Source organism: Lissotriton helveticus, chromosome 7, assembly GCF_964261635.1.
Source record: "Lissotriton helveticus chromosome 7, aLisHel1.1, whole genome shotgun sequence".
Classification (NCBI taxonomy): Eukaryota; Metazoa; Chordata; class Amphibia; order Caudata; family Salamandridae; genus Lissotriton; species Lissotriton helveticus.
Window position 1 is genome coordinate 335,324,132 of NC_136068.1, and position 18,803 is coordinate 335,342,934.

Genomic DNA, 18,803 nt, shown 5'->3' on the forward strand with positions numbered 1-18,803 from the left:
CTGGCACCAGTTTTACTCTTGTAGGAGTCACTTCCCCCTCGTGTTTATCTCCTTACTTGTGATTACAACGATGCTGAAATCTTCCTGCACCAGAAGCAAGGGAGAATTCACAGCCGATACAGCCATGAAACCGAGTGTGGGAAAGGCTCTCTCGCCTCTGGAGGCTCCTCAGCTCTCCCTCCCCACTCGGTCCAGCTCCTTTGTGGGGCGCTCGAGTGGAAGGAAAAGGCCGTTAAAACAATGCCCCCAGGCCGCTACCGGGCCCTTCAGCTCTCCCTCCCTGCTCGGGCCAGCTCCTCCGTGTGGCGCGCGAGCAGAGGGAAAAGGCGGGACACTCGCTCTGGCTGCTGTGGCACCCGGCGCTCCTCCTCAGCGTCGATCGGCGGGGCCACTACACTAGCTGTCATGTGCGGTAGCGCTCGCGTTGGTGCCGCCTCCCACTGCGCCCGCTTACAGGAAGGATGCTTCACTCCCAGGCCTGCTCGATCCTAGGCCCCTCCTGTGCCAGCCACGGCTCAGCTGGGATCATGCGCGGTAGCGCTCGAAAGCCAGTCAATACACCGACTCCTCTCACTCCTGGGGAGGCGCTGCCACAGAGTGCGATCGGTGCCCCAGGGGTCCTGCTCCCAATTCAATGAAGGGAACGAGTTCCTAGCCCCTCACTTTCCACCTAGCAGGCTGAAAGGCTTGCCACACACCACAGGACCAGCCAGTAGTAAGGAAATCCTGTTGTTATACCGAGGAAGTGCTTCCTTTCCACACTATAGAGAAGAGGGGGGTAAAAGGGGCTCCTTCAGAGTAGAGCCACAGAGCTCTTCTTCAGCACTAATCCCCTATCCCTCCTTACTGCACAGACTTAGGGGCACAGGGGAACTCTTACTTCAGCTCCCAGGGCAGGGTCCTTCTCAGCTCCAAAGACTACCGGAATTAACCCCTTCACCTAACTGTCCAGGGTCAGCAGGATGAACTAGCTTGGCTAGGACAACAGGAAATGGGAGGTGGAAAAGCCTTGACAGAGGGCTACCCTTGTAGAGCAATCCACCCTTCAGGATCCTACCCCTACCAGCCCTCAGCCTTCACTCTAGCTGCTCCTCACTGACAGACAAAATGGCTGTCCAGCATTCCGCCTTTTATAGGCTGACCCTCAGGAGTCCAGAAGGGACCAGAAGGTTCTGGAACGCCCTATACTTCTCTATGGGACAGGTTCCAGGTGTATCAGTTAGGGCAGTTGGTAGCCACCATTTTGTGACTCCAACTATTCCTGTCAGAACAGGCCTCTAGGCCCGAGGTGAAAAACTATGAGGGGGGGAAAGAACACCTATCCCCTTGACCAACACCTAGAAAAAGTTAGTGGACAAAAATTATTAAAGGTATGAGGGCAAAAAGGGGACAAAATAAATAATAAATTGGAGGGACTACGCAAAAAGCCAGACAGGTCTAACACATTCCTTGCTGATGGGGTCCAAGACAGATTGCTGGTATTACACTGATGTAGCACCAACCCTGTTCAATGCTACAATCCGTGATTCTATATTCGAGCAATTATTTGCAGAGAATGAGTGCAATATTTATTCTCCAAAAACCCTGTGAGTGAGCTGCTTTGTAAATGATCTCATTATCTGCTGTTATCCTCATAACAATCACAAAACAGAACTATCTTTATAAATCTGCCAGAGTGTGCAAAGCTATGGCTGGGAATGAACGACCCAGTTGATATGAAATATTGGTTCTTGATATATCATCGGAAAGTAGCAAATAGGAGATGCAGATTGAGTAGCTATGTTTTGCAATGTGACTGATGTGCCATTCAATCTCGTTTCAAAGTGGCTATTTAGAATAATTTGGAAAACCTCCTGCTTAATTAAAAAAAATGAGGTAGGATTCGACAATCTTCTATGAATGCCGGAAATACTGGGAATGAGGACTGCATGGGACAGCAGACCTCTATCCCTGCAGCAGAGGAAACAGACTTTACATCGCGTCTCAAATCATGCTGTGCCTTAACAACTTGGTCCTAACCACTAGTAATAATAATAATAATAATGAGATTTATAAAGCACATAGCTGCGTCAGCTGCGTGTCCCAGCACTGGGGTATCAGTCCTATTATACAGAGTAAGAATATGAATTCCCCTAATCTAAGTTAGCGTGAAAAAACATGTTTTTAAATTCTTGCGATATCGTATTTCTGATTTTTGCTGCCTAAGCCAAAGTGGTAGGGAGTTCCACATCTTGCCTGCCAAGTAGTTGAAGGAATGGCCTCCAATGTGAGCACTTTTGATTCTGGGGATAGATGCAAGAAAGGCATCAGCTGATCTCAGATTTCTTTTAGGAAGATAAGGTGTGATCAGAGGTAAAGATATTTAGGGCCTTTATGACTGAGAATCTTGTGACAATAGCACATGGCTTTGAAATATACCCAATGCCTTAATGGAAGCCAGAGCAGCATTGGTAAAGCTGGGGCTGATGGTGAGTGTCTAGGCAGATGAAATAGCAGCCAAGCTGCCGTATTCTGCACCCACTGTCGTCTTCTTCATCATGTCTGTGACACTCCGAGATACAGAACAATGCAGTAATACAGTCTCATCATGATTAAAGACTGGACCACTGTCTTTCTGGCAGCTTCTGGCAGGAAGACAAGATGTTTTTAAGGTATTTAAGATCCCAAAACATTGCCCTGCAAGACTCGTAATTGCTGTACGTGCCCCAATGTGTCTTTTCAATGCATTCCTTTATCAAGCAAGCCAATACAACCACTTCCCTGAAGGAAAGCGTTGTTGGACTAATGTTGTACTTTAAGTCCAACTCTTTCCCTACAGTTGCACAGACTGGAGTTGGAATAGTAAATACTAATCCAAAGTCCAGTGCTTTCCCGAAGGCAAATCATGGTAACGACTTGGGTGAAAAAGGAATGCATTTTAAACATGCATTCATGGTTCAGATCACTATGTGCATATTTCCCACATACAAACATGCAGCAGAGAGAGCTTTACTAAAACATGCTATTATGTGAGTTAGAGGATAATGAAGATAACCTGGGAATTGAGGAGTCTTTGGACATTCTGCAATTTATATTTTGTACACTTCTAGTTTATTGACCCACCTTATTTCACATCCTTCTCACTTACCTCGTCAGTATTTTTATGGCGTAATGCAATTTTATTGAGGAGCTGAAAGATTTGGATGTGGATGGTCTCTTCTTCAACATCAGATTCAGGATCCATGTGACTAATGCCCTGTGAAAATGTGGAAAAGCAAGAGAAGTAAAGTAACATATATTTTCACATCATTTTCACTGTGTTTTCTCTCCTCATGGAGGGTCAAGAGATTTGAGAGTGAAAACATCACAATTTTCAAATCAAGGTTGTAAGCACAGAGAGAACCTCTTGGCTTATATTCAAATGTGAAATTAAAACCACTAGCCGCAAACATGTAAATAAAAATGTATTAATGAGGTTATACACCCATGCTCCGCTCTACAGAGAATAAAAGTATATGGTCATTTGGCAGAGAAGTGTATATCATTCATATACAGTCAAAATACCGGTGGACTCACTTATAATATGTACGTTTCTGATGCACTGGGCACTACATCTGACACATTGCACCTCTGGCACCACAAGGTAGCCTCTCTTGCTCACTACAAAGATTGTGATGCCCCATGAGGCCTCCCCTTGCTGCTTGATGGGGAAGTATGTGCTAAATTATGGTACTTCTTACACTCAATAAGACAAAACCGGGAACTGCATTTTTGGGAGGCAGTGCTGATATGAAATACTGATTTGAAGTATGTTTGTACTACTTTGTGTAGGATTGGGTAGTTTGCCCTGTTAGGCATTTTAACGATAAAGCGGGGTATGTAACAGGAAGGAGCCCACTAGATAATGTATTATCAGTGAAAAACACAGCTTATCAGTGCATTTGCTGAATGCCCATGTGCCTTGCCCAATTACCCAAGAAATTTCCCAGTTAGCCCCGGCAAAGTCTAAGGGCCAGTTGTCTCACATAGGCTGGATTGTGTGGTAGGCCTATATACTGCATGGGAGCACTTCTGTTGAGACGTGTATGGAGCGAGTCCCATTCTCACAGTGTCTGAGCATCTTATTTCTTTGCACTCATGCCGGTCAACATGTGCATCTGGTTACTAAAATGGGATCTAGGTATTCAAGCACCATTGTTACAATGCGATGCAACATAAGGAGAGGCATCTGAATTGTTCCTGGCATGATGCCTCTGGCCTGTGGTAAAGAAAACTATGGACAGTGTCTGGCTCATCTATTAGTTGAGCTTAATGGGAACCCAAGAGTAAGACTAAGCATGGACTGCAGACACTCTGGATTATGGTCAGGCCCCAAGGAGATGGATACCAGACGTCATCAGTAGTGCCCAATCCCCACACATATTACTGAGCATGGACTTGAGTTGTGAATCTTGGTACAACTACTCTGTAACATGGATGCATTGGCCAAGCTTGAGGAAGTCCTACCTGGTTCACAGTGATCAAGAAGGTCATGGCACCTCTGCTGTTATGGAGGAATTGGTGAGACCATAAACCACTGTGGCCTACTCTCCCAGAGACACTGACAAAGCCAAGAATACTGCAGTTTTCAGACACCATGCCACCTGCCATTGCCCATGCTGCCACATATCACCTGCAGCCCCACAAGCACCAGTCAAGATAACTGATCCAACACCCATTCCTGGCCCCTAGTCAGATGACAGGTGTTTCCTCCAGCTACTTGAGATAGGATCAACGTGTAAGTGCCCAAAGGACTTGAGATGGTCCAAGAAAAGAGAAGAAACAGAAGAAGTACCCAATACAAAATCATACATGAGGCCCGTGGAAGAGGAGGGCAATGAAGGAGAAAGAGAATAACTAAAGGATATTATCAGACCACTTTCTGAAACTTGTTCTTCACAACAGTGGACGATTTTGCACAACATAAGAGCAGGATAAAAGTTATAAAATTGCCAGAAGTGCCACAGTACGAATCAAACCAGCTGCAATAGTTGAACTTCGGGACAACAACTCCACTTGCAGTTGACATCACTAACTCAGACCCTACAATAGTAAGGGTACACTAGGTTAAACTTTTCACAATAATGGAAAACCCATAGATTGGGTATACTGGAAGAATGACTCTTGAAGTGAAAGCTATAAGTAAATTCACTTGAGTGGTTTGGTTCACATCATGGGCACCCTGGAATAGCAAGACATGAAGAAAAGGCATGTAAAGTGTTGGCACTGATGGGCAGCTGCTGAATTTCAGGTGCAAATTTAAGCAGACAAATGGATAAGGGACACCCATAAAAGTGACGGAGGGAGAACGAAGCACTGGAGTGGAAGTAGGGAACATCAAGCTCAAATGAAGAACATAGAATGTCAAGGTGAGACTATGGGAACTAACGAGAGGGACATGAGGTCTATATTCCACCATCAGGGGCAAATATGTGACACTGCTGATGTATATTATATGGCAAAGTAACTACGTTGGGACACAAGGGGGCTAAAAGGTCCACTTATTTCTTGTGTGCTGACTACTGTTTCTGTTCCCTAACACATTCACCTACCCAAATATGTGCATCTGCCACTTACCTGCTCTTTGATAAGGAGACTGGTTTTTTTAAGCACATAATCCATCACAGCTCTTCTGTTCACATCATAAAAACCTTTGGCTGTTAAACTGGACATTAAACTTAAAGTGGCAAGAATAACCTGTAATTGAGAAAAAAGGTAAGCATGGTTAGTGAGAAACCCTTTTGGTGTATGAATAGGAGAAAATCACACATTCCAGTGAGAAAGTAGCAAAGGAGTGTGAGAAAACCATGCATTCTCTCCTTCCTTTTGTCCACAGAGTAGACAGATATACATTTTTATGTGTGGAAAGCCAGTACCTGGATACAACCTTTTAAAGTATGTTGCAAAAAAGGCTATTATGACACTCTGAGAATGAAACTAGAGTCAATTTAATTAAACTGTTTTTACAGAGTGTCTGACTGAAGTGTGATTGAGGGAATATTCAAATATTCCAGGTGGGCTACACCTTCTATAGGTGCCTGAGATTTGATATAAGATTAACAAAAATTGCAAAATATGCCTAGGTAGGTTACAACCAACAAGAAAGCTCTCAGGACCTGATATTGATTACAAAAATGCAAATGAGAATTCAATAGGCTGTGGATTCCACTGCTGAGGGAATTAAAAAAAACTAGAGTTGTCTGTGGGAAGAATAATGGCCGCTGTCTAACTCCACCTGTAAGATTGAGCAGACATCCCAACACAGACAGCAGATAACAAATGGGTTGCAGTACTTAGAGTTCATTGTCCCACACCTTGTTGTTTGGTTGATCCATATCACTTTCAAGAAGTCGTTTTGGCTCAAGACCGTAAATTGTCACAGTCTCCTGTATCCAGCATTGAGTTAAAATTCACATCCCTAACATGGTTCTGTACGCTGTATACTTGCACAATCTGGCCACAATGGCTTCAACTGCCATAGAATACATCCATGCTTGATTTCTGTGATTCTAACATTCCTAGCAGAGTCCTGTCTCTGATGTTCCTGGTTTAATCTGAAAAATATCTAAGAATAACTTGGTTTATATCGTGCCCTGATGTTCAAAATGACAAACCCAATACACCTCTCAAAGAGAATCCAATAGAGACAAAGTTATAGCAATACAGCCTTTTGTTCGTTATTGAAAGAAAACAGCTTTGTTGATTTTCCTTTGTGCCTATGTCCTGTGCTTGCTAACATGCTGAACATGGTGATTCTGATACTGAGTTACTAGCTCTCTCCATGGCACTGAAGTTAGGCACATTGTGGACATACATGGCATCAAGAAAGTCACATATATTCCAATTTCTACATAAAATACATCTTTTATATCACAATCAGAATTTTCAAACGTGCACATTGAATATTATCCTGTATTATCGATTCACGTTTGGTGAGATTTCGCTGAGACATAGCCCAAATATTATTCTTGGTAGAGACATTTGAAATACTTTACACCACGGTTGTTAAAGATTTGAGGAGATATTAATATTCTGAACTACAAAACTCCTTATTTGATCATCAACATTCTCCTCCTCAGTGAGGGGTATTACAGATCAACTCAATGTGAAATATAGACCAAATATGTTAACAGCATACACAAACTTTCTTTTAACACACATTTATTAAACAATTAGGGATCAGCAACCTCTGGGATTGGGTCTGAAAATAACGCATTGACACAGACTAGGGCAGGAAAACTGGGATATGTCCACTTGGACAGGGAGATAATGGAACACAAGACACACTGAACTGACAGAAATGGCTGGAGGTTGCATGACCCAACACCTCCACTGAAGACTTGCCTTGGAGAAAGTCAACAGATTGTGGTGTGCAAACCACAGCTCTGAGTCCATGTAAGTAGGACTACTGCACTATGCAAAAACTGCACAACTTAATAAGATTGAGTTGCTAATTATGAAAGTGCTTTAACACACGTATAATAGCTTGATGGTACCTTGCGATTGTCATCCTCAAGCACGTGACGGACAGCATCCAGATAAAAGGCACCTTCTGAATCTATTAAATAAAGCCATACACCAAATGTTCATAACACATAGATATTGACTTTGTCTATTAAGATCAAGATTAAAACATAAGTAGTGAAGTTTCAACTATCAACTGTGATTACCACCCTGAGGGTCCTGTCTTTCAGTTTTGGTTTGTGAGTCTGTGACTGTGAGCCCCATGGGGCTATCAATGCCTTCCTGTTTCGCCGTGCATGTCTGTGTCATCATGTACCACTGAGCATGTCTGTGTCGACCTGCTCCATATTTTATTTTCCTTTTTGTTCCTGTCCAGTGTCTATGTCAGGATCGGTTTTCACAGTGTCCCTGTCCCATTAATGGCTTACAATGGGAACAATTAACCGAAAAGAAAACAGTGGCACTCCTTTATTTCTTCACCATGATTCACATAATTGAAGTTGATGTAAGCAAGACTTTATTCGTAAATTGCAGTGCTCTACCAGGAAAAGTTGGCAGTTAATGTAGCTGAAGAATATAAAATTGAAGTATTTGCTTATAGCTGCACCATGTTGGACAAGTAAGGGAGTAAGTTGGGAATAAAACTTAGGGCTCCGGATTCTATGACAAGCATTATATCCCTTTAACTATTTTCCCTGCCTAAATCACACACTGCCACCCACCTACTGACAGTCTTACCAGTTTCCGAAAGGAGCTTGCAGAGCAGCTGTAATGTTGTGGCACGGGACTCTGCACCTATCTGCATCAAGCTACTTTCGAAATATTTATGGACCTCACTAGAGTGAGAATGGGCTGCAAGAGTAAAGTGAAAAGAAAAAATAGACATAATTGAAAAATAACACAACATAAAATTATGCAAGAAGGAACTCAACGCCGGGGAGCAGCCCATCAAGGCCATTCTTCAACGCATGTCCAGGAGGTATGTTATTAATGGTCTGCAACATTTAATTATGATCTTACGAGCACATGGTACTCATGTGACTACTATAGCTGTATATAGTAAACTGGGCACCATATTCCAGTAGCAAGCCAACCAATGTACTGGGTAGGGAGATAAATACTGAAGCAATAGTAGCTTTTAAGACGATCAAGTTACGTGCAGGGCAGTGTACAGAAATTAATGTTACAGAGGACCTGATCCCTAGCAAAGGCCAATATATACTTGCAGTATCACAAATATATACATACATACATTTATGACCAACTCACCCAGTGACAGGATAATAGCCGTGGACAACTTGAGTGGCTCTTCTGTTTCATCGGAAACCCCACTTGAGGGTGTGCAGATCTGCCAATAACAAAGCCATAATAAATAATAATGGAAGCTAGGCTATCTGAAAGCCAATCCCATACATCCAGACAGCAAATAACTTCCAGTGGGGGAATGATAGCATAGGAGTTTGTCAGGATTTGTGGGGCCATGATCCATACCACGCTACAGTAAAATTAATTGTGTGGAATACAGCATATTCAGGGTGCCCGATATTGGTGGAAGTGCAAATTCTCAGATACCACTCTAAGATGGATGCCTTAGTTTCCTATGGTTTTAGGATAGTTTGTAGACTTAGAAGTCTGGCGAGATTGCAGAAGGTAGTGGTACTTAATGCTTTTAACAAAGCTGGCACTAGTGGCGGCTATTCAACGTAATCAAGACGAAGGCTGTTGTTACACTTCATCTTGGTTTATCTCTGGGGACGGTAAAGCTGTTCCCCTTTTACGTCCTACGGTGTCTGGCCAGCATAGTGGGTTGCATGCTTTTCAGAGCAGGCCTTTTTTGCTTCACTTTTTGCCCATTTTGCGTCCCAGGTCTCTAGTCAGCAGAGTGGGGAGCGAGTGCTTCTGTCAGTGGCTTCATTAGGGCCTTTTTCTGTTCTCGCCGCCACTTGCTGTTTCTGCTGTACCCCTTCATTTTTTTTTCTTTACCGGCATTCAGTTCTCGCACTTTGGTCCTCATCAGAGATGCTTGTCTTTTGTTTCCCATTCATTCCAGATTCCACGTGCCAGCATTGCTATTTGGAATTTCATGCTTATGGCCGTCAAGTTGTGCACCTGTTTTCAGAGGGCCTTCTTATATGTGGACTGGGGTCTTGAATGCTTCAAGTTTGGATTGTAAGGATATTCCAGAAATGTTGTGTATTTGGATCATTTGAACTAAATTGTGGGGTAGTTTCTGCACATATTGACTTTAGGTACCTTAGTGGGATAAATACTGAATTTCCTTGATTGATGGCATTAATCAAATGTATATGATATAGCCTTATTATTATTAAATATATAGCTTTAAGATTGGGTGTACTGTTGTTGGGAATGTCATGAAGAGTCCAGTATATGTTATATAGTAAAGTCTAACTGGACAATTGAACCTCCGAGATAAGCTTTGTTAGTATTATGTATCTGTTGTAAACCATTGTTATTGGGTACAGCTTTTTTCTTTCAGGTCTCCATCCTTGGTGTTACCCCTGGGTCCCTTCCCTTTCCCTGTCACTCGGTTCCTCTGTTACCTATTATCAGAGCCAGAGCTGCCGGGAGGCAGACTTATGGGTGGTTCTTGCAGAGGAGCTCTCAACACTGGCAGATTTATATCCATTGTCTTCTTTCTTAGGATCCTAGAAGCAAATTGGTTCATATAGGATTTCTATGGATTATAATTTAATATTTTATGCAAGAGAGTTCCCAAATGTTGCCCTTTAAAAACACTCCTACTATAAATTGGATTAAGGAGAAACTTTATTTGTTAGAATATGTTACACAGGAAATGTCTGTCGCCTCCCACCGAAATACTTTGTTTGTCCTCATGTATATACTTACCAGGTGATGCAGGACGGCAAGCACGGTTGGCACAGTTCCATTCAGCGCTCTGCAACTCTTAGTAACAGCTGCCTTGATGCATAACTCAAGGGTCTGCAAAGAGATAAGAAAATTGAGATGAGGCCAAAGGGCAGTTTGTGCAAATGATGATGGTCAGTGGTGAATTACAAACTTCAAAGTGTAAATTCTGTCTGAATGCAAGAGTGAGTTGGTGTGCGAATGAGCTCTCTTGTGTACTAATTCTAAATACATATGACCACAAGTAGATTTTGACAGATGACCGTGCTTATGTCTAATTTTTTCTTTCCTGGTTGCTCTGTTTTCTTGACTCACAGTGCCTTAAGATCTCTCAGATCCACGTAGTGATTTCTGTAGAGGTTATCTGTTGGAGTCAGATGTTGGATTTTAGTCCATCAAGGAACCAGAAGAGAACATGTTCAGCATTTAACAGGGGCATGCCCTAACACATGTAGCCTAGACTCACTTGTCATCCTAGGCCCTGTATTCTTAGCCACTGTTGATGATGGCCCTTGCCTTGGCTGTCCTAGTTCTCTTGGTGGTTCTAGTTCTCTTGGCTGTCTGATACTCCTTCTTCTTACGGCACTGTCTAGATCCTCTTGGCCATCTTAGTCCTTTCTTTCCTGGCCTTGGTCTTCCTGCTCCTGGTCTTCCTGCTGGTCTTGGTCTTAATGGTACCCATCAGTTTTGTTGAGCTCTCTTTCCTTTTCATATCATCATACAGCCTTTGCTTTTCCTGTCCCTAGTTCTCCTGATGCGTGTCCCGTTGTGATTCCCTTGATGGTTGTGTTCTCTTGGTGGACCTGGTAATCCTAGTGCTCCTTGACTTCCTGGTTGCCCTAGTCCCTCTACTCCTCTTGGTCATTCTCCTCTTCCAGGTCTTCTACCTATAGGTTTTCCTCTGCATGCTCCTGGTTTACCAGGTCTTCCTTTTAATAGTTCTCTTAATCTTCATATTGATTTTCATGTTCTCCTTTTTCTAGGTCTCTTCCTCCTGATCATCCTCTTATTCTTCTTTCCTCTCTGTCAACTCATATTTTCCTCAAAATCCTCCTCCTGGTCTTCATCTACATATTCATGGTCCTGGTCTTCTAGGTATTGGCCATTGGCCATAAGTAGCCCTTATCCTCCCGAGATCCTACTCCTGTTAAAAGGATTATCTTTACCATGGTGCTTATTGCTGTGTCTCTCCTAGTTGTTCTTCTGGTGCTCTTGCCCTGGTGTTCTTCAATCTTTTCATTCTTCTGGTCCCAGTCCTGCTGGTCCTCATGATCTTCATTGTCCTTATGTTCATGGTCCAGCTAATCTTGGTCATCCTCTTCCTGGTCCTCTGGATCCTCTGGTGCTGTTACTCCTAGCAATCCTGGTGTTGGCCCTCAGGTTTTTCATGGTGGTCATGGTGGTGACTGCTGTTCTGGACCTCCTAGCCTGTGCTTTCTCTTCATGGTCTTCTTCCTCTTACTGGTCTCCCTCCTCCTGGTTTTCCTCCTTATTCTCCTAGTCCTCTTAGAAATCCTTTTCCTATTATTCCTGGTCTTGGTTTTCCTAGTTCTTGGACATGGTATTGGTCCCCTGTTGGTTCAAGTTTTCCAAATCCTTCTGGTGGTCCTGGAGTTGCTAAGCTTCTTGTCTGTCCTGCAACCCCACCTCCCCTTCTACGCATCCTCATGGCCAGCTTCCTCCACCTCATTCTGTGTAGGGTCTTCACAGTGGTGTAGGTTCTCCGTGTTGACCTGCCCATCTTCTTCCTTCTTGTTCTGGTGATCCTGGTCCTCCTGATGACCCTCCCTTTACGCTTGCACATCCTTCTTCTCCAATCCATTCCATTCCAAAGTAGCTTTATTCGAAGTATACTCATAAAAGCACAAAACAAACAACATTTAGATACAGTTAAAAATGCCTTGGCTGGATAGTTAAAAATGTGTGATAAAACGTAGATCTCAGAGCAAATGGACGAGATAAAAGTTACATTAATACAATTTTCTTTGCATTATGAAATACAATACAGCAGACAAAAACAATTTAAAATAATCAATCACATTCAAAGGCCAGGCAAGGGAAGGTAAAATTAATGCTCACCAAAGAATTACCCAGATTTAGGTTTCAGCCTTATAGCCCACGCCCATCCTAGGTATTTGGCTACCGCTATTGTGATAAATGGTAAAGTGCTGGTGCGCATAAGCCTTTCCGCTTCGGCGCTCCTAAATGTGCAAAGTAGTTTGCACGCTGGAGCCAGCCAAACTCGCCTAGGGAGTGCATAGGCGGGACAGGCAAAAAGCAGGTGGGCAACTGTTTCGCTATGACTCCCACAGGCAGGACAGATGTTATCACTTGTGAGAGTCCACCTGGACATAAGGGACTTTAAAGGTAAGGAGCTTGCCCTGAGTTGGAAGGAAAGCTTCCTATCTCTCGGCCTGGTGATATTATCCCAATAGGATTCTAATCTGGGTGTGAGTTTTGTTTCTAAGAAGATTCCCACCATAGAAGATGAGTCAGAGTTACTCCAAGCATTAAAAGCAGCCCACTCCCAATACTTCTCTTTTAGGATGTTTAGAGGGAAAAGCAGCCTCTAATGGGTTCTCCCATAGCATTCTCATTCCCAGGCCAATCAGGCTATTCCTAACACCTCTTAACCAACCGATTTTATGGAAGGCATCAGATTTTATTACATCCAGAAAACCTGAGGCATATGATGAGACTTCATGTGTTGTTCATAACCTGCGCCAATATAAAATCGGACACAACTTGGCGACATCAATAATAGCTTTTCTACCCAAATCATATCTAAGTGGCTTAAGAGGGGTGCTTTTTGAGAGATTGGTAATGCTACGGAGGAACTTATTTTCAGAAAGAGTTAAAGGTGCTGCTTTCTCAAACCCCCATAATTCGGCACCATAAAGAGCGGAGCTAAAAGCTTTAGATTCATAAACTTGGAGGACTGGTCTAATTGTTCTTTTTTAGAGACCTTTTATGCTCCAGACTTAAAGCTCCCGTAACTTGTCGATGTTTCAGGGCTGTTAAATCTATATGGCAGTCCCACTTAAGTTTCTTCTCTAACTGTATACCCAAATAGGTAAAAGCCCTGACCAGTTCAAGTGGTTGTTTATTCATTAAAACCCTCCCCTTAAAACTTTGATGCGGATTAAAAGCCATGAATTTCGCTCTTGACACAATAACTTCCAGGCCTCGAGCAGCACAAAAATCTTCAAAAATTGATAGAGCTCACTGGAGGCCATTAGGAGTCTTGGAAATAATTAATGTGTCATCTGCAAACATTAAAATCGGAATTTTTACACCTGCTAGAGAAGGGGCATCTGTATTCACTGGCAACAAACGGTCCACTATTTCATTAATATACAAAGAGAATAACGTTGGTGCCATGGCACAGCCTTGCCGTACCCCTCTTTCAACCGGAAACTGGGTGGTGACCCTACCCTGCCCTCCCCAGTGGATTCTAGAATAATTGCCCTCGTGCAGCCTCATTAAGAAGGTTAGGATCTCGTCCGAAAGGCCTAATTCCCTCAACGTCACCCATAACCGGGAACGGGGGACAAGGTCAAAAGCTGAACGTAGATCGACAAGGGCAGCATAAAGGCTGCCCTTGCCCAATGTAACAGTCTTCCACTATAAAAGAATACAATGAATGACTTGATCAATGGTGCTAGTGTATTCAAGGAAACCCTCTTGGAAAGGGGGCAATATACTATTCTCTTCAATCCAATCTAAGATTTTGTTTAGGATCAACCTCCCAACTACCTTCTGAATTGTATCCATCAAGCTGATAGGTCTGTAGTTCCCCGGTTGAGTTTTATCTCCTTTTGTATATACTGGAATTATCATGGCCCCTTTCCAGGAAACCGGGATCGGGGCACCCTGGGCCGTTGCATTTGCCATCAACAAGATGTATCTACCCCATCGTATTTTGTCGTAGAGGAACACATCTGCAGGGACACCATCGGGTCCTGGCGCTCTGCCTCCAGCAACTGCACTAAGAGCTGCTAAAACTTCTTTGTCATTAAAAGCCTCATCAGTATAAAAAACATAACTAACTTCTTCCATTTGATCATCTAATGGGTTACGCCCATATTGGGGCCTAAAGTAATTAACCCATCCTTCATGAGAGACATGAATTAGGGGCTGATCAGGTTGACCCCCTCTGCCTCACTTAATGATATTCCAGACTAATTTGGTATTATTCTGCAAACTAGCTTCTTTTAGGTCCTGCCATCTAAGCTCATCCCATAGGCACTTGGCTTTATGGATAGCTTTTTTATATTCATATCTTGCAGTACGGACAGTACCCATTTCCCCAACCCTGATAGCATTGCCAAGGGCAATTCTTGCTTGTCTACATTCATTGTTATATCACCGAAAGGGTTTGGAGTGAGCTAGTTTCTGGCTTCTATGGCGCTTAATAAAGTGGCTACTTGTACTTCTTCTCCTCTTTGGCCTCCTGGTTCAGGTCCTTCTGGTCTACTTCATTCTACTTATTCTCCTGGTTTTACTGATCCTCCTATTTGTCTTGGGCATGCTGGGCCTTATGTCCTTGGGGTCTCAGTCATCCTGGTCGACTGTGGTTTTTGGCTGCCTGATCCTCCAGGTTTTTGCCATGGTCCTCCTGCTATTGCTTTCTCTTCATTATCTTGGAAAGCCAGTTCCGTGTGTTCCTAATCCTGCTAGTGATCTTGGTCCTCCTCCTCCTCCATTCAGTTGTACTGAACTTTTTGGAGAGTCTTGTTCCCTTGTCCGCCTCCTCTTTGACCTCCCTGTCACCCTCCTGTTTCTCCCTGTTCATCCTACAGGTCCTCTAGTTATCTGCCTGATTTTCCAAGTGATCCACACTCCACTCATGTAGTCTCATCCAAAGTCAACATAATACACCCTCAAGCCAAAGGGCACACTTAGATGTAGCATGGGTGGATGAACACTATTGGAAATACATTTTCCCCTTTTTTGCTGTTAGATAGTAAAATACAGACATAATTGGGGTGCTCCTCTAAAACCTGGATCCATGTATGCGCCGCTACATCTGTTTCACTATTAACAGTTGTGGACCAGGATTGCTCAATGTCCCTCTTGCACCCCTGCACACTGTGAACCATGGGAGTACAGAGGAGCTTAAAAGGATAGTGTTTGCTTATGAAAATCAAAGGCAACGTGGAGGCAGGAGCTGCAACACAGAAGATGGGTGACGACTAAAAGCAGTTTTAGGAACACATTTAGCTACACAGATGCTAATGAGGAGAATGATCACCTGCAATGAAGGCTTGTAAGACTCATTGGGGGAACAACCTCAAATTATGTATATGGTCAATATGCCATACAACAAAATTCTGTCATGTTTTTATGTTTGTAGCTGGTATTCAAATTTTTATTACAAGTGGAGACTGTCAAAAGAAGGACTTGTAAGGAAATTTGAACATCCTGTCCTTTTAACTGTAAGTGCTCAGACCTAGCAGAAACTGTTACACTTAGAGCCTCAACATTAATCTACAATTCTCAAGCCTTAAAAACAATAGTTCTGTGGAAATGAAAATTGGCAGATTGGAGACGTAATGATTCTAATATTGTGTCCACCAAGGTCTACGTCACTCTTGCTTTTTCAGCTAATACAGTTTGCACGTCTCTAACTACGGACTCTTTCCTTTGCTAATATTTGTTTTTATAGCAACTAAAAGTAGTATTCTATAATTCCAACACATTATTGATTACCAACATGATACATGTCCAGTGCTCCTCTTAAGACTTCACTGTTTTACCTGTATGTTCGGTCACCAGGAGTGCAATACAAAGTCATGGGGCTCCTTAGTGAAGGTCATTTGTAAATGTACTTGTATTTCACAGGGTGTAAGCAGCCTCTCAGACTAGAGAAAATGCAATGGCACACTGTTTGTTATAAGAGGTCACTAGGGCTTTAGTAAGCCCAATTACTGCTTGGGACCTATGTCAGGGCTCTAGTGACTGAAGATCTGCTGTTTTGTTATGATTAACGCATCAAGATGGAGCATCAGTATGCTCAATTTCACTTCCATAACCAATTTTACTTACCCAGTATCACAACAACAGGTGAAGCAAATTTCAGCACTGTTGATGTTTATTTAAAATCTAGCACAATTGCTTCGGTCCACATTTCTCCTTTATTAATCCCGATTTCATATGTAACAAATACAAATGTGCATTTTGCTTCTCTGGTTGCCTTCATGGATTGTGTACTAATCACAATTGAGCTGGTTCAGTATTTGGAATTAATGTTGGAAAACTATAATCCCTTCATCTCCCAAAACAATACACCAGCTCAAAACTGAAATAATTACCAGGCGTGAATGTGTCAAATAGTGGGGAATTACTGTCCGAATAGGTGTGGTGGTTCTATTTCTCAGGGTTAACTAAGGGGCAAACTTGGAATCATACATTTTTCCTACATCCCAAAATTTCTGATACCCACAACATTGGTACTGTTGGGAGCGGAATGCCAATATGTTGGCCCAATGTACACATGATGGAGGCCTGAACCATCTCACAACTCCACCTGTGGTGTAACTAACTCACCAATGGAATCCTGTAGTTCTGTATTCAACCCTCATTTCTCAATAATGTAGTGTTTCATTGCAGCTAATCTCTCATTATGAGATACAGTGTTCATTATGAGTGGATCATTTGGGATTGGTTGAAGTGGCAAGCATGGACAGCAAATAAAGGTCACACTCACCGTGAGCAAACGAAATGCCATATCAGCAGGCAGCTGGGGCTGGAGCCTTTCAACTTCATTGACCAACCAATGAAGCTCCTTATCTAGTTGCTCCTCTGGCAGAATGGAGGCCAAATGTCCCAGAGTGGTGATGACCTGCCCCCAGACCTGTTAAGATAAATTACACCAGGTTTTCAGTTCCAAACACTAGAAATTAACTACTAAGAAAAGATGAGCCACATGTGGAAGTAGAGGGTTCCCTGGAGAGGCAGCTGCACTTGACATCTGTTCACTAGGAAGTGATTCTGTCATGCAAAGGTAGTGGTTTCTGTCACTGGCAGAATATTCCAATAGACAAAATTGATTCTCTAAAATAGAAATGTTATCCATGAATTTGTTTCGCTCTTGTCTTATTTGGATGAGGGTTCCCCACCCACTCTCTCTATTTTCTCCCTCTCCCCAGCTCTTTTAAAAAATATATTTCCCCTGCCTCCTATTCATGGACAGGTTGTGGTAGACATAGAAAATACACTACTGCAGCTGCGATTTTATTAAATTGCCCTAGAATCTAATTCTGTCACTTTCTTTTTCAAAAATACTTATTACACTTACTGTTCACTAATACTTAAGTATTATAGCATGGTTTAGCTTTGATTTTGTTTTATGTATCTGACCTGATAGGAATTTGATACTTGGTCAGGTACAATAAAGGTTTTTACACATGTTATTCAGCTACATAAATAGAGATCACAAGTCTGGGTCAAGAGAATGAATTTCATATTTTTTTGTATTTCATCAAATGAAGTATATATGCAAAGGCAGAGGAAGGGGCAGTCAATGTGTATGCATCAGTTATCTCGCAAAACGTAACAGCTCTAAACCTTCATCCACTGCACTCTATTCTTTCCCCACTTTACCAACTCACCTCCTGGAGACTGGGGATGGTTTCAAGAAGAAATACCTTACAGGTTGAGTAGGCTTCAAAGAAAAGTGTGACTAGAGGAGTGTCTACACTGGAAGCAAATTGGCCTGATAACATCTCAATGACTGCACAAAAATAAAAAAATTACAGTTAAGTTCAAAGGCTTAAGTGTTGCATTAATCTACACATGTACCACCTTGTCTGGTAGTGCATTGGACATACTGAGCAAAAACAGTGCAATGCGTCTGGTGATAGGAAATGATTTTTAGCTGGTATTAGACTCAATTCAAATAGGTATTCTCTGACTCTCATAGATACTGTAATGGTATACATTTCGATCATGCTTCCTATTGCACTTTTGAAGCATTCTAGACAATATATGGTAATAATTCCACATTACTGCAACTCATTGTATAGAACTAAAATGAAGGAAAGGCAGAATATGTGTCACCAGAGTAGTTTTTACATTCAATTAGCAACAAAGCAATTTAGTTTGTACAGTTTTGTTGTTTATGAAATAAGAGTGGAGAAATCAGATTTTGCACAAGTTATTACTGTATGACGATATTTGCCCTCTTGGCAAAATAAAAAAATGTATGTAAAAATCTAAAAGATGATGCATCCGAGCATTCATTATCAGTAATTTTGTAAATCATTTTATGTGGTTAACAAAGAAGTGCTGGTTCAGATATCACCAGAGTAAAAAAGTGGTGTAATGATTTTGCACTCTTCTGCTAATCAGGCAGGATTCATTCAATTTCCTATATTAAGCATAGCAAAACGTGTGAAATCACATTGCCCCTTTTTCTGTCCTAATATTGAAAA

General features: G+C 42.4%; 1 protein-coding gene across 1 annotated transcript in view; it reads right to left on the bottom strand.

The window, feature by feature from the left end:
* Nucleotides 1–18,096, bottom strand: part of LOC144766757 (maestro heat-like repeat-containing protein family member 1) — a 73,901-nt gene extending 55,805 nt beyond the window's left edge. Inside the window, exons 1-8 of the mRNA XM_078650505.1 lie at nt 17,982–18,096; nt 17,078–17,224; nt 10,351–10,443; nt 8,752–8,830; nt 8,221–8,334; nt 7,515–7,576; nt 5,596–5,715; nt 3,128–3,235 (exon numbers count right to left, since the gene is read on the bottom strand). Coding sequence (XP_078506631.1) covers nt 3,128–3,235; nt 5,596–5,715; nt 7,515–7,576; nt 8,221–8,334; nt 8,752–8,830; nt 10,351–10,443; nt 17,078–17,224; nt 17,982–18,095 — 837 coding nt within the window. The 5' untranslated portion in view covers nt 18,096. The remainder of the gene's footprint in view (nt 1–3,127; nt 3,236–5,595; nt 5,716–7,514; nt 7,577–8,220; nt 8,335–8,751; nt 8,831–10,350; nt 10,444–17,077; nt 17,225–17,981) is intronic.
* Between the last annotated feature and the right edge of the window lie 707 nt (nt 18,097–18,803).